This window comes from Melanaphis sacchari, unplaced genomic scaffold (assembly GCF_002803265.2).
Source record: "Melanaphis sacchari strain LSU unplaced genomic scaffold, SCAv2.0 Contig4_pilon_pilon, whole genome shotgun sequence".
Lineage (NCBI taxonomy): Eukaryota > Metazoa > Arthropoda > Insecta > Hemiptera > Aphididae > Melanaphis > Melanaphis sacchari.
Window position 1 is genome coordinate 3,365,875 of NW_020271335.1, and position 18,293 is coordinate 3,384,167.

The window sequence follows — 18,293 nt, forward strand, 5'->3', positions numbered from 1 at the left end:
CATTAAAAAAAAATAAAAATAAACGTTTTCAACTAAGTAATTAAATTTTTATATTTGCATTTGATGTATTTTTTAATCCAAATTTATTATCACATATTTTGTATTTATTCGTAAAAATCGTAAAAATTAAATAGCCATATATACTTCTTACATACAATAAATTTAACCTTTATTATTATACAATTGTAAAATCGATTGAAAATATTCACTTATTTTATATTAGTTTAAGAGTTTTGGCGTTAAATAAAATTATTTATCTAAATATTATATATTTATATAATATATAATTCTCATTAAATTTTAAGTTGATTTACTCTTTACTGACACACCGTAGACAATCTGTCTGAATAAATTCATGGTATAAATACATAGTAGCTTCAAATTAATCTAAATATTTTAAAAATATTATTAACCATAGTAAAATATTTTAATGTATGTACAATGTACAAGTTTCTAGTCCCCGCGAGTAATCAAGTAATATTTTTGCAGTAAAAATTAATTACTTAAATCCTTATTTTATGTTTAAATGTTCATTTTTGTTTAAATTTAAACTTCTGTTTTCTTATAAGTATAGATCAGTATAACATCTAATTATTTATTTTTATAATTTGTTAAAATTTTAATATTATAATCTTACCTCAACAATAAATCGACCCAGTTATTATTATTTTTTAAAATATATATTAAACTAATTATAAACGAATCTTTGTACTTCAATTAGGTTTAGGTTGTAAATTTAACTTGTAGATAATAATACTATTAAGTAAACATTTTTATTGTTGTTAAGTTGATTATAATATGCAACACCATAAAACATTTTCCTTATACTTAGCATTTAATATAGGTGGTCTTTTTTTATAGCTTCCATTACATGCTTATTTTCATAAAACGTTAATAACATGTAGATATGTTATAATATACGACTGTCCATAATTCAAGCTAACTTAACTAAGCTTATTTTTTTAAAGTTTTATTGAACAAAATTTATTTTAGAAATTCATTCTCATAATAGTGATATGGAACTTTATATGGCACTTAAAATATAAAATAATTTATAGTACTTGGTGAACTATTACGATAAGCCAATAAGGTCTAAGTTAACAATTTTGTAGGATGCAGTTACTATACGCATCTATTGAGCTATTAATATTATAATGAACTATACTCACACGACATTGAGTTGTGCCTATCTAAATGTATTATTTGGGAAAAAAATTACAATATGTATAAATAAATTTAACAGTTTGTTTAGTGTGTGCTTATGTTAGAGAATATTTTTTGACAATTAATTTTATAGTCAGTTTTATTATTTATTCAGTTTTTTTCCATGAGGGTTGATAAAAAAAATATATATTTATTAAAAAAGCAAGAAAATGTTATACAAGACTCTTCATAAGTTGTTCCTAATCAAATTAAAAATTTAAGTTAAATCTAAATTTACATTTATTTGTATAAGCAACTGAATTTTAAAATGACGAAATTAAATATACAAAATATATTAATTAATGGTTTCTCTTTAGATGATTTTTGTTACTTTGTTGTAAATCAAAAAATATTAATTCTTGATACTTGAAACATTTCAGTATTAAACTTAAATTATTATTTTCTATAAGGTATTCAATTTTAAAAATATTACCATTTATTTTAGGCAATTTCTATAGGCATTGACATTTTTTAGTTTATTTTATAAATGTTGATACAATTTTCATAATTGATCAAAACGCTGAAAACGTTATGCAAGATTTCTTACAATTTTTTTTTTAAGTTGCCATTAAAAAATATCTAATACTAATTATATGTGCAAAATTTTTAATAAGCATTCGAGATTTGGATTTTGACAACATTTATTAAAAAATTGAACATTTAAATATTCGAAAACTATTTGGAAATTAAATTTTAATAACAACCCTATTGAACCCAAATTGAATATAAAATTCATTAAAAGTTTTTTTTTTGTGGCACTCTTATTAGAACATCGGAAAACATATTATCCTTAACGTGTTTATAACGTTAACTTATATATTTACTGCGATATGTATTAAACATCGGTGTTGACGTATTTTAAATCACCTATAAGTTAATACAATTTGAGAATACTTATCTCAAAATATTTATTAATTAGAATTCGTTGTTAAAATTGCATAATAAGTATAATATTATTTAAGTATTTGCAGCATTATAAATATGTTTAAAACGTCGACGAGCGTAACCAGGAATTGTAAAAGTAGTGATATTAAAATAGAGTTTTGCTATAATTACAGGGTGGTTTATTTTACAATTTTTTTTTTTTAGAGCATTTAATTTAATCAGAAATTTTACAAATATTAACAAACTATAACAATTTTTCAAATTTCATAGCATAGAACCTCTATGAATAATTGTAATTTGTTGATTACCGAATAGAAAACGTTATCCTATTTTTCAGGAGTACCGAAGTAGAAAAATATATTAATACTGCAATAAAAAATATGATTATAAATTTATTTATTTATTATTACGAGTTTTATAATTATTTAAAATATCATATTACGAAAAATTAATGATCCCTGTAGTCGAAACATATGATTAATATAATAATATTGATTAAAATAAAAAAAAAAAAAAACAAATAAATAAATACAGAATTAAAGCTAAAGATTTTTTGGTTAAAATTTGTAAAATGATTAATGAACCTATAATATATGGAAATGTATATTCGGTACTTAGTACTTGTGATTGGGAAAAAAATATTATATGAATATTGAAAAGTCACTCGGAGACTGAATTTTGTTTATTCCGAAGGTGTATTCGTATATTATGTTAATTTGAAATTATGTACCTATTCATAAATCGGTTGTTCATCTGATTAAACTTAGATAAGTCTATTCACATGAAATTTCTAGATGAAGTCTATGGTTTATAAATGGTACATTTGATACAGAAATACAAAATATAGATGATTTTAAAATATTAAATTCCATTCCTCAAAGATATATTTTGAAAATATTATTTAAAAAATAACATAATTGTCAAGAAATGTGGTTCTTATTAATATTGAACATTTTTAATATAATTATTTACTTATATCCAATTATTATAATATGATCGAAGATATGTCTTATAAAATTATGATGTTTCAAAGACTATAAGAAATATTTACGTTGCATCACGTTAAATCAGGTGTGTTCCATTTACCAATTTGTTGTGGTGAGAAGGTATGAAGAGTCTCCAATCAATTTTAAAATATTAAATTGGATATATTTTGTCTATAAAATATAAAATAATATAGGTTAAAATTTGATTATATTTTATTGATTTAACCCTTCCTTTCTAAAAACACTTAATAAAGCTATCTACGTTACATATGTTATAATAATCAAACGATCGTAATATGGTTACTTGTATGTGTGTAAAATGTACCTATAATTTTATTCTATCTAAAATAGTTTAAAAAACTAATAATTTTAGTTTTAACATTTAATATTAATTGTATACTTATGTAGGTAGTGACGTGATGTTGTATTGTATTGTATATAATATCATAAAATCAATGTTTTTTCTAATATTATATTATTACATATTATAATTATTATTGTCATATTAACTTATGGTTTTACGAATAATATAATAAAATGATTTCCGCCTTCGTAATAATTGACATATGAATTAATGTCCAGTACCTACTGTAATTTCTCTGTCAGTGTTGTAAAGTACACTTAGTAGGTAGTATATTTACGTTTAATATAAAATATCATAAAAAATACATTTCAATGTAAGGATATTACTTTATATATATAGAACATTGTCAACATTGTAAGAAATGTAACAAAGGGATGTGTACCATCGGATAAAGAACTTGTAGGGTTGTGGTGCACCTGTAGGACATAGGTAACTTACTTTAATGCGTTTAGTAACAGTTGCTTCGCGTCGTTGCCATAATGCAGTTGGTACGCACTGCGCGGTCGCACTATCGTTGCACAGTTGGTAATTGGTTGTCCGGTGAAAAGCCGCCGTGCTAGCCGTGTGACTTCATCGAAACCACCACAGAGTCAGTGCACCAATAGCTAACGGATAAACGTTGTTGTTAGTTGTCGTTCGTTCTTAAGAATAAATCGAACAATTGTTATACGAAAAAAAATCGCCGGTACGCCGTTATTGTGATTATTATTATTATTGTGACTATATTTTTAACATTCAGTGTGCATCGTACGAATTCTAAACGATATATTGTCATCATTTTTTTCTCGGTCTTGGCAATTTATTTAAGACAAAACGTCATGTAATCGTATACGGATTTTACGATAATACTGGTATCTTACGAGTCTAGTGCCGTTCGGACGACCGTACTGTACTTTTTATAGGTATTGAAGGTACGACGCCCGATAAAGAAATAATTTGCTAACGTGATATTTTGGTGAGTACCTAAAAGTTAATTTACTTTCACGATTTTGTTTTTCGAATTTATTTTGTTTTATTGCTATCTTTGTCTGCTTAACTATATAAAACCGCGATTTGGATGAGCCAAATCGCCCGTTCATAAATTATTTCACATAACAACTGACGTCGTTATATAAATATATGCCTATTTAAGTACATAATATTATTATAATATGCCGTTTTGGATGTGCAACGGGACGAATAAATAATAATAATATGATACTACCACACTCTATGTAGCTGTGTGTATACAAAAAATAATAATAACGAAACAGGTTCGTCTGGTGTGTTTGTGTTGAGGGGGGGGGGGGCAGTAAAATCACCATCAGCACACCCTACACCCGGTCAGGTGAATACAATAGGTAACATTCCGTTCAGGTTTTAGGGTTGTCTCTCGTATAAAAATGAACTACCAACTCTTTGCTCCTCTTCATTTCTTTCTATTTAGATAATAGTAATGTGTCTATGTTATTAAACTATTATATGCCTTTGTGTGAGTGTGTATATACTTGTATGTGTTTGTATAACTGTAGGCATATTAATATAATACACGAATAAATTTTTAACTGACCGTTTTAAAAGTAAATGTTGTTATAAAATGGATAGATATTATCCAGTGGTGTAGTTAGGATTTTACTGATAATTTGTTATATTAATAGGCATATAGGGGAGACTAATCTAAGATCCTTTAGAAGTTTGGTGTGCAGTGCCTTAGGTGTATAACATTTTAGAATTTTACAGTCACCTTCATACAAATTATAATTTTAATAAAAATCTTTTGTAATAAGTATGTTTACAAAACACTGGAAGTATTTTTAAATTTTCCTAAAATTGACGGCTGAAAGCACCTTTTGGAAGCTCTGGCTACATTACTAATATTGATGTTACCTATTGTTATTATGTTTGTAAAAGATAATAATTTTTTTTTAGATTTTATCGTTCAGGTTAATTTATTTCGAGTTTAATTTTATATTTATTAGCTATAATTTTTATTTTTTATTTCTCAGTATAAATAACGTTTGATTAAACAATCGAAGTGGTTTTTATATGGATTTATTTAATCCTACGTGTTTAGCGTTTTATAATAATGATACCCTTAATTAAGCCCATAGAGGTACTTGATATATAGATCTTCTTTAGTGCACTTATATTTGATGGTTAAATGAGTATCGTGTACTAACGTGGATTAAAATACAACCAGCGATATTTTATTTTATTTTTGTTTAGGAAAGGGGTCACATAATTGTTTAACAAATTACGAAAAATATCATTTGAAACGAGTTTTTTCTCTATCGTGTAAAATATAATATTTTTAGTACAAAGTAAGGTGACATTATCCATATTCGCAATCTGGTTAGACGACTATATGTTTTTTTATATTTAATTTATTTGCATTTTCACATTCTTTAATTAAATAAACATATTATACAGTGAAATTAAAAGTCACCTGCAAGGCTGAATTGTATAAGCATATTATAAATGATGGTGGTTGCGGCTACTTTTCGTTGAGAAATCTTACTAATCTCGTCCATCACGATAAAGATGCGTTAAGTATAATTTTATAAATGCAATCAATATCTTTTACAGAAAATTCTCGTCTCCCGGTGGTCCCTTAAAACTGTAAAGATTATAATCGACTTTGCTTAAAAATTTTAAATTTGCACAGCAGTAATTATTGTTTATTATAAGATGAACTTTTTCATGTTTAGGTATATATAATATATTCTGTAGTCAGTATATACAGAATTATAACAAAACGGGTATCGTATTACAAAATGTGTTTACTATTAGGTACCTAGACAATATGTACATATAGAAATACTACATACCTATTATTATTATTAGTACTATTAATGGCAATCCATTTAATTTTTAATTCTTATCTTTATGATTTATTAAATATAAATAATTATTATCTAGTATAGTATTTCGTTGTTCTTTCTTTAAATGTTAATTTTGTGGTATTATGGATGTCAAATGATAATAGTTTCACTTTCCACACCATCATGTTCCCGGAAGATTCAAAAACTATATCATTCGTAAGAAGAAGACGTCCTGTTTGCAAGTTAATTAATTTGTATTTACCTAGAAACAAAATTTAAATGTAATCAAAACATTAAATAATAATATACCTTGATGGGTTACGACGCATTGTACAACTAAACTTTATAAATGTGTTTTCGTGCATATAAAACACTCGACCTATAAGGTTGGATTCGATAGAACTTATACGGTACCAGTGATCAGTGGGTCGAGTGGTTTTCTCGTAAGATTATATATTTACATTTTGGTAGACAATTCAGTGAGCACGACTGTAATAATTCAGTTATTAATTATTATTATGTAATGAATAATGATTAATGGCATTCAATGATTACATTATTCAAAGAAGACAAAGATGCAAACAAAATAATAATAATCTTGTAAAAATTAGAATACATTTTTGATCTATAGTATTAGGAAAATAATAATTACAAGGAAAATGTCTTTAAACATCGATTTATTGTCCTAAATCTTTAAAATATTCTTAATTAATTAATTAATTAGAAAAAAAAACACTTATTTCTCTAGTATAAATTTATATAGCCTTTAATAGCAAATGACAAAATAAATTTACATTAAACAGTCAATAAATTGTCTATCTTATTTGCATATATTTTTCTTTTGTAATAAAGTTGTTTCGGCATATTTTAAAATTATATTTATGGTTAATAGTATATTAAATATTTTAAATCGAAGTATGCTGTGATACTGTGTTGAAATTTCTTAAAAACTTAACATTAGTTATATATATATATATATATATATATAGGAGTATTTACTTGTTTATTAGTTATTACAGTTAAAATACTATTAATTATTAGAAAAAAAAGTTATTTTAGTGTAATACATAATTAAAATGTTTAAATAAGTGTTTTATGATTATTAAAAGCTCAATTCGATATGATACTGGTTTATTTGACCATATTTATTCCTAAAAATAATATGAAATCATTTAATATTTAAGTAAAATACGTCCATTATCTCGAGACGAAAATAATTACCTGATCAGAATTTAGATACCCAAGACTAAACTATTTTCCTCCTTTTGCACAATGTAATAATTTTTATTATCTTTTTTCATTGTATACGACGATATAATGGCATCGAAAAATATCTATTTGTATGCATTTCTGTAAAATATATAAAATAAATAACTAGATTAAAATATTACTATCAAAATATTTAAACAGATTAAAAAATGAACTTCACGTATTTAATTTTTACTGTTGACTGGAATAAATTTTCTAAGCTCTGAAACATAATTATATTATATCAGCTAATAACGATTTATCAAATGGGATATTTTTATTACTTTGCCTATAAATAGTTAATGTGATTGCAATTTTTGATAACATGTCACTGTTTAATAATATTTTATATTAGTAATTGATGATGATATATTTGGATTGCAATATATATGCAATACTTGTTACACGTAAACTAAAACCTGTGAAGAGATACACGTGTGCATACGTCTACTTGTAGGTGTCCGAAAAAAATATGCTTGGCATACTACTATACCTTTGTTGCACACTTGTGCTTTTCACGTACCTAAATTAAATATAATAATAATTAACACAAAGTCGACATATGTGACCTTGTTCTGATGATACAATTGCGTTGTGAGTATATTATAATATCAAGAGTAATAAAATCAGGAACTGATTCGGTAACTAAAAACCTGACGTCAATTTGTTTTTGATTCTGACCACGTGTGAAATTTATTTTAAGAGTTGATTTTTGTTTTTCATCTAGTTTACTTTTATTATTAGGTGGAAAGTACAAATGAAAATATTGAAGTCAATTTGTGATTGGGCTTAATAAAAATAAAGTACTCGCACAGGTACTGGAAATTGCTTATGTTTGTTTATAACCTTAATTCAACAATAGTTAACATATTTATACGTTGTTTTTAAAATTCACAATTACAGAATTATTTTTATATATAGTTGTATAGGTACCTTCAATTTTGATACTATTTTTTTATGTCGTTACATACCTTATAATACCGAGTATAACGTCACATTTGATCGAAGAAAATGATTACAAAGAGGCGACGTACAACGGGAGCGGTGGTTATTATTACATCTATTCGAGAATACGAATGTAAACATTACTGATTCTGATTATTTTACTGGTCTGCAACATATACGTATAATGACAAAAAAATTGAATTACGGTTTGCACTTAATGGTTATATAATTCTATCAATCACTATTAGTGCTTAGTTATTTATTATTTTGAACTATATATATGTATATATATATTTAGTTACAAATTTTAGTCAAAGGATGCTTACACTCAACAGTATTAAATGTTAATTTGAAAATTTAAGTTGCTCACTTTTTTTCAAACAATAATCTGCGCGTTAATACGTTTTTCTTATCATATTAAACATTATATTAGCTGTTAATTTAATTTCACTTAATTTGATAAATATTGTATATACCCACTGATATTAACTGATATTGTAACAACTATTGGCTAAAATATTTTAATAATATTTTTGTATTTAAAAAACTAACTAAATATTTCATTACGTATATTAACTTTGATCTTAAGAGTTTTTTGTATAATGTTTAAATAGTTATGGAAAAAACAATGTTACGCATTACTGCAACGTGTGTCTTCATTACTTTCATAATCAACTCATAAGTTAAGTTAATACAATAATGCGATTGCATTGGATGTATAATATAATACAATATGTAGGAAATACTCGTGGAGAAAGTTTTTCTTTTAGATTTTATCATGTTGACTTAATCGAATACAAAATAATGCATTCAAGGACTAGTGTTGAAAATTAAAAAAAAAGCAAATGTTTTAGTCTCTTTACCATAAATTGAAAAACTTCCGTCAACATTGTGCAGTACTCCAAATAACAAAACATATTGCAAAAGATAAAAATATCGAAACCATAACAATAAAGCCAAAATAAAATAAAATAGTTATAATAACTGATTACAAAAATATTGTAATGGAACGTGTCTACACTTATCTTTGGCTATGCTCCAATTTGACTATTATATCTTTTTTCGTCCGATCACGATATCCATCTTTTACGATTCGCCTTGGGGTGCATTGACTATAAGATCAAATGTATAAATTTTGTCTTAGACTTAGGTATTTAAAAAAAAAGATATTAACTTAAAAAAAAAAAATTCAAGTGAAAAGTGTTTCTACTATAGGTGATTTATTTTAACTTATCATTCATGTATTGTTATTACTTATTATTGTATTATCTTCATATATTATGCTTATAATATCAAATTAGATTTTTTAGTTAAACCCTACATTCTATTATTATAATTATATATATATTTGTACAATAACTTTTTTTTTATTAATTACTAGGTAGTGTAAATATTGTAAAAGGTATTTTTTATTTTCATACTTAAAATCATTGATGTTTAATTTTTTTAATTACCATTTCGAAAATTCTATTTCAATAAATTGTGAAGCAATATTTATTAATTATGTATAATTATATAAAGGTACCATATTTTTAATTAACCAATTTTATTTAAAAAAAATAAAAAAATGTATCTTTGTCTGATATGCAAAATAATAAGTTATGAATGAAACAGAAATGGAAAATATTTTTTCACAATAATATCTAGTAATAAGACTTATACATGTCATAAATGAATACACTATATAATATGCAGTGTGTACAATACTAGAAAATATTATTCAGATGCCTTTCACATTCTAAAAGAGCTCAAGGACCGTAATCACAATTCTATCGAAGATTCTATAATTTACGAGCTATGATTGCTAATTTAGTTTGATAGAGATTGTTTGGAGCAAGTTCAATGTTTCTAAATAACTTATCATATTATTAATATTAATAATGTATATATTAAATAAATATATAAACATTAACAATTATATTATTTCTAATAGGTGTTATTATACTATTATGTATTACTCGTATCAAAGGAAAAAGATGTCCAACTTTCAAAGAATATAGTAAATATATTTTTATGACACATAAACTTTACAGCTTTCCAATAGATAAGCGTAAGTTTTTATGATAATAACATTTTTTTAAATAAACTTTATAGATATATGTATTTAATTATTAAAAATAAAAATAATTTTCGATCATGAAACATTTCTTTGTTTATATAATCGTGTATCATTCTAGACATTATTTATATAGTATATATTATTCAAACACAATAAATATAATTAATCAGAAAATAATGTAGATACTTAATTATTTCAAATAATGTTATAATTTGTTGTACTTGGATAGTAGATATTATTATTTTTTTATTGTTGTAAATATTATGTTTATTGATTATAAGTATCGGGTTATAACAGTATACGTTTATATTTATAAGTTAGGTACCTATTTTTTTTTAGGAATATATTATTTGATTTAAATATATATTATGACTTTATTATTAGTATCCAATAATTAGTAAATAATAATTTACATTGGTATGTATTATAAATCTATGATTTTTTTTTATTAATCAAAACTAATTTATTATTATTTATTCAATTCGTAAAAAAAAATCATAACTCTCAATGTATTTTATTTTGACATATTTTTTTAAAAATATTTATATACATACGTATTATTGTCTATTTAAGTGATATCGTAAAAAATAGGTTTATTATGATTTTTTCACACTATAGTATTAAGTAATAAATAGTTATCTATGCAATGAATCATAGTAATTAGTTTGTTTTTTTTTTTTTTTTTTGCAAAATTATTGCTCAGCTATTATCTTATTGGTTCGCCCATATTTATGTATTTCAATAATTTTAACTTTTGATAATTCGTTAACTATAAACCCTTAACGTTGGTAAAAATTTAAAATAAAATTTAATAATAATGAGTACTATACTACTATATTATCAAAAATATTCAGAATTTAATCGATGTAATATAAATATATATGTAGAATATACACATATACCATGTGTAATATAATATTTGCAGACGAACCACGGTCACTGACCGATGTAAATAAACTCCTAACCTAACCTGTACCGACTCAGGCATTTAGGTTAGAGTTTCGATAATAGTTGGGGCCGTGTCGTTATAGTGACAACCGGTTCCTTGCATAATATTATTATTCACGTCTTTCCTTAATGAGTAAACCGTTTAGGTTTCTGAGCGCGTTCTTCCCACTCGTTGCTGTACGTAGGTACTCTCTGTAAAACAGGGTTTACGAACATAATAATGAGTATCGATATTTGTTGGCGTAAAACCTACAGAAAATTAAATTATATTCTGACATTAGATTGATATGTTTTCCTTTGAAACATTATCGGTAAGACGACAAGCGCATGAATAAAGATTGGCTGCGGCAATGGCAGGTATTCTAACTTAATACTCGAAATATTATGAGTTTCGTTTATAATTGTTTATTTTGTGTCTGTAACCGTTAAAGCAGTGGTCCATGAGCGTGTTGCTTTGAAATCGTACATAGAATCATTCTAAATTTATTCTCAAATTGATGGATAGGTGAAATCATTTTAATGGTATTTGGTAACGTATAACTCTTAAAAGTTCCTCTGTTATAGTCGCATATCAGAATTTAGATCGAGTATCCTCAGCGATTGTGTCCTCGATGACTCTTTTTATAATCAGAATAGTATTTCAGGCATGTTAGAAATGAAACAGTTCGTGATGCGTTTACCCACCACCACCACCCTATTCGGCTAGCGTACCATATGTAAGAAAACGATAGTGACAGTTGGACCAAGAACAATTAATTATTATTGTACATAGTTGTGCCTGCTGGCGCCCCTTTATTGTAATTAGAATAATATTGTCCGTGGACGTGTTTCGGTGTGAAATTTAATGTAACGGTGACATGTATATTATACATATATACGTATGTCTTATATGTTTGAGGTGCTATGTGTTTTTTCTTCTCCATGTACCTATACAAATGGAGGTCATGGCTACAATTCTTGCCGTGAGAAGAAGGCATACAGTAATATTAAATACATATAATAATAAAAAAATGAAATTCGGGCCGGCAGACACTGAACATAGAATCTCATAGCACGTCAAAACATTACGTACCGGTGTAAGCCCGCGGCTCAAGTTAAATCATTTTAACATTTAAACTGTTGGCGGTCGAAACTACTTCTATATTTGCTTGTGTGTGTGTGTAAATGTTTACGCTTCTTTTTGACGATATTGTTCGCGTATTTTTGATATAGTTAACCGGGTCGTCGTTAGAAGTTTGACATATTTATTTGTATGTTTTAAGATTATTATTATTATATGAACCGCGGCCGAAAATTATAAAGTAAAAGGGTTTGATATACACACGGGTTGAAGTAAGACGTGTTCCGCGTGTCACGGTTTGTACGTCAATTAAAAATTAACGCTTTCAAAACATTTCCGAATGACCGATAGAGCCGTATACAGCTTAAGGTACCTATATTATATATTATACCGGTACGTGTGTAATAACCGTGAATCCACCATTGCTGTTGCGTATATATGTGGTATGTACGGCATTCGTACAAACATGGAAAAACGTGTATAAACTGTAAAAATTATGTAATGTGATGGTTCGCATACTTCTTAAAATTTTTACAAAAATTCTACTAACTACAAGAAAACAAACAAATTAAAAATTGCATAGTTCAAATGTGTATGTCTTTTAATTAAGTGTTTAGTATAAACTCAGTCTTGTGTTGTATATAGAAACTTGGCGTTTTAATGCTTTAAATGTTTTGTTTAACTAAGTATCTAAAATATTTGTATTGAAATTATAGGTATTGTTTATAAATCTACCATTAAAGTACACAAAATAATTAATGAACACAAGCCCTAAGGGTCGCTAAAGCATAGCAATCTAATATTTACACAGTATTGCGAAAGTTATCTTAATAGTATTTCTCGATATGATTTCTCGACTTATGTTGCGCCTGTTACGTTTACGATTTTAATTAACACAATTTAATATGATATGAACTAATTAGTAATTGGTTTAAAATAACCCTTTGTATCAATATTTTACTAGTGCGCCACGATATTATTGATATTGTAGACATAACGTGTTTTGTTTATTTAATGCTGTCGTAGAATGATCGAGATGGTCTATTTTGTAGTCAAGGTATTATTGGGTTACCAATATTGGTGAGAAAAATTAAGATATTTTGAAGTTTGAAAATTCAAATTCTTAGAATTCTGAATTTAAAACCATGATTTTACTCTAAATCTGGATTTCGAATTTTGAAACATTGAATTAGTATTCTTTGCGGATATTTTTCAGTTTTGTACATTACTCACTATTGTATCTTAAACATCAATTTCAGAAGAACACTATCACAGTATATAACCTTAATTTAATAATAAGTGATATTTTTTTATTCTATCATAGATAGGTAATTTTATGAAGTATAAACACTAATGGGCTTTTAATGTTTAATCTAGAAACTTTAAAAACGGCCCATTATATAATTACTTAATATAATAATTAATTTGTATCTAATAATAATATATATTAGGTACAACTTTTAAAATTATAAGTATTTTCTATGTTTAAAATATATAAGTTTGTAAGATTAGTTGCTTTAGATTTTGTACCAAGAAAATTATTTTTTATCAGAATACAGAAATCTACAATGTTAAACCCAAAAATTAAATTTCATGATCCAAAATCTAGATTTAGTAACCTAACGTCCGAAATCTGGATTTTTGGATTTTTGGATAATCCAGATTTATGTCATATCACTAGTTGCCACTTACACTTTTAGTTAGAGTTCATGGTTGTGATACACATTTTTAAACTACCGTTTGCGTTTTCACCCATTTTAATTGTCTACAATAACGATCAAAATATTATTCATAGGTATAAAACAATTTCCAATTTTAAATAGAAAACTCGTATTATGTAACGTTTTTGGTGACCCATGACGAACTAGCGAGGAGATCTGTGAATAAAATTTGATGAGCTTACAAAGTGACTTGAATGTTTGTACGAGCATTATGGTGTGCTGCTCGCTATGACTTATGTACTACTAAAGTCTATAAAGCTGCGTGTACTACCTATAAGCACGTGTTTTTTTTAAAAATTTATTTTTTTTTTTTGTAAACACTGACCTTGAAATCATTCACGGGTTTTGTTTTTTTAACTAAACCATGTATAACGACCTGTAAAGTGTAAACTCCCAACTTCGAGTCCCTGATGCACCACTACACTATTCTGACGAGTTCAATAAAACAAAAAAAAATTATGAGTGGAAAAAAATTCAAATAATCAAATTTTGAGATTTTTTTAGTTTTTCATGTATACAACAAAATATACATTTTGAAAAATTTATTTTTATTTTTAAATTATCCTAATTTGTTTCATGTTTTGATGCTTTTACAAACAGACACACTTAATGGTTTTCAATATACACATTATAATTTAGTCGCATTTATACATGGTTGCTTTTGTACGAGTTAATAAAAAAAAAAAAATGAATTTTAAGTGATAATGTTCTATAATGGAGTTGCACAGTCTGCAAAGTAAATACAATTGAAAACGATGTTATGAGTGTAACGTGCTATTTTTTCTCTTTTATGTGTATCGTCTTACTGTCAATTTTACTCCTTCCTAATCAGTTACCACTGTTTTTTTTGTTCATAATTTTTCTTATGCTTTAATTATTCGTGAATTATTCGCTAACATCTTATAAATACATATTATAAACAGTGTACGTATTTACTTAGTTTGTAAAAAAAGTTGTAAGTTACTCAGTGTAATCCAAATACAGATATGTACGTACTATACACACAATTGTTTAACATTAAATTCCTCCTCTCTATGTAATGTCATATAATTACCTGCAGGTATTCAATTTGTAGTGCATTTTATTGATAATTAAACGACCTTCAAATAGCCTGGTGTATATATTGCAATTTATTTTCAATTTGCAAGTTATTATAATAAATGATAGAAATATTATCGTTTGTAAAAAAGTCGTTAATTCTATATATAATTCACAATATTAAATAATAATCTCAAATTGCTCAAATGTAAAATTTGAAAAAAATTCTATTTACATTAAATGTAGAAAAGGTAATATTTGATCTTTAAAACTACCTAGAATAATACCTAAATAATAATTATGTCGATTTTCTGAAACATAATTATATCGATTTGATATTAAATATTGACAACATTTAAGATGATCTATTATTAATATAATTGTAAATAGGTAATATGTTCCTATTTATTATGTGTGATAAATTCTTGATAATCAGCGTAATTGTCATTTGTCTAAATTTCATCCTTTAATATTGTGAATAAAGAATAATCGTTTTACCCAAAATTTGTTATCCATCTACCTATATTAAATAAAAATTAACTGTAATGATAATTTTTTTATAACTATTGAAATTAAATTAAGCTTAGAGTACAAGAAATATATCGTAATCATTGAAGTTAATAAATAATTAGAGATTTTTATGTAAGTATATTGATCAAGGTATTGATGTAAGATATGATGTTATATTTTTTTAATTGTTTACAAGTCATTACCTTTTAAATAATTTATTCATTTATAACTAAACCATTTGAGATCATATTATATCTCTTAAAATTTTTTTTATACTTATTTTACACCTTAATTACTATATTGATAGTAGTGATTAACGACTGGATTTATGTTTGACTACTTAACAACTTTAATAACGTTGTACCTATATAATTTATCTAATCTCGACGTATGTTTGGTTTTGTTTTACAGTTTTGTAGATCTAATGCTTGTGCTATAATGAAGCACGAAAGCCAGCACCCAGAGCTTATTTCAAATGGAAAGGGAAAACCTTTCAAAAAAAGCATCAGTTTAAGTGCCCTGGGTCTGGGAAAACTGTGGCGAAGGCGATCTGTGACCATAACCGAATACGATCCATGTTACAAGGTCGTTTATCTGGGCAACGTCCTCACTGGCATAGCCAAAGGTATGTACTATATATTATTGTAATAGTTATTAGTATTTTAAAATTATTTTGGCTGTAGAATTTTACCTTAACTGGATACCTTCGTCATTTGATTATGCTGTATAAATTATAACTCCCACATCCTGTGTTTGTATAGCAATTAGAACGTGTTTGACTATAGGTTTGGTGGATTGTAAACTCGTATTGAAATCCCGGCCGCCCGGGGCGCATTCGTCAATACGTCATGTTTTGATTCTAAACTAAAGTAAGAACTTAAATTTTATAGGCTTACTCGTACATTTTATTTTAATTAATATTAAAAGTTTTTTTTAATTATTTCTTCTATTTAAAATTTAATTATACAAACCAACCTCGTTTTTGATGGTTTATAAAAAAAAAGTTGTATCATTACTGACAGATAACAATAAAAATAATCATACAAAAACTAGCGATGTTGCCATTGTCGATAAAAAAAGAAAAAAACACTTTTTTTTATTAAAAATTAAATTTTAATTTTAAATTAATGAATACACAGAAATGTAATATTTAGTTATATCTACCTAAAATTTTTTTCATTTATAATTCATGTTATTTTTATTTATTCGAATATAAATAAAAAAAAATATTTAGAAGTATTAATTAGTAATTAGTGAAATAATTCCTTAAAATATATAATATTATATTAAACAGCTATTACTTGCATATTTATATTTTTCGATAATTGGGATTGCGTGTTATAATGAATAAATAATTAAATATGTTAACCTAATACAATTTATTTTGTTAATTTACTATCTAATACTTAAGTTAAATAACACCAAGTAAACGGTGAACATTATTATATTTGTGTATTTAGTATTATAAATAATTACGTTTTACATGAAAAAAAAATATTTTATTCTTAATAATAATTAGAAAAAAATGTTACCAGAGTTATAAGAGTATTAGGTATATACTATACAAATTATTGCAATATTTAACTCTTTTTAATAAAATGTATCAAGTAAATAATCCTCATATTTGATTTAAATATAATTGCATCAACTTATTGAAAATTTTCTGTAGGTAATAATAATGTATCTATATCAAATATTAATTTTAGATTTCTATAGAATTTCATTCTATATTCTATACAAAATGCACTATGTAAAAATCTTTTTTTTTTTAAACTGTGGAAGGATACAAAGTTATATAATAGAATATTAAACATTTTATGGTGATGATAATTTTGTTTCTATAAAAATTTAAGTTTAAATCGTCGGTTTTAATTTTAATTTTATTAAGTATGGTTTTTTTCCATATATATTATATATCTACATCATTTTAAAAGTATTATTCATTCTCATCATCTTATCGTTGAGAAAATATTATTTATCTATCTATCTATCTATGTATAATATATATATATTTATTTATTTATATATAAGTAGGTATATATATTGCATATAATATTATATATATATGTATATATTATACACATAAAATCGGATACATACACGTAGATTTGTTACAGTGACAGACACACCTTTGAAATCCTCTCTCTCTCACTCCTAGGTCGAAGCTACGCCTATCAACCGTTCGAAAATATATCTTCTAATGCATTCCATTGTGGAAATTTGCCACATTGTTCAGAAAGGCATTATAATATTATATATATTATATGAATGCGATTATATTATATTATGTATATGTAATATAATATAATGTATTAAATATTTCCGCGTGGACGTCACCATTGATGTTGTTAGATTGAAGCTCCACCCACCCCCGTGTGATTGTATAAAATAATAATAATAATAATATTAATAACAATAATAATCGTTTATCGTGCCTAATCTTGTAGTATAGTTGCTTCTTTTTCCGTTCTACCGTCTTGGCATTTCTTGCAATCTGCTAATTTGTTCCGATCATCTGATATCTC

At 25.4% G+C, this 18,293-nt stretch overlaps 1 protein-coding gene across 2 annotated transcripts in view; it reads left to right on the plus strand.

The window, feature by feature from the left end:
• Positions 1-4,013: 4,013 nt before the first annotated feature.
• The window catches only part of LOC112599016, a 32,057-nt gene continuing 17,777 nt past the window's right edge, over positions 4,014-18,293 (plus strand). Inside the window, exons 1-3 of one of the 2 annotated variants that reach the window (XM_025345715.1) lie at positions 4,014-4,393; positions 10,366-10,482; positions 16,180-16,393. In XM_025345715.1, coding sequence (XP_025201500.1) covers positions 16,207-16,393 — 187 coding nt within the window. In that variant the 5' untranslated portion in view covers positions 4,014-4,393; positions 10,366-10,482; positions 16,180-16,206. The remainder of the gene's footprint in view (positions 4,394-10,365; positions 10,483-16,179; positions 16,394-18,293) is intronic. The other variant, XM_025345714.1, reaches the window with a different exon arrangement.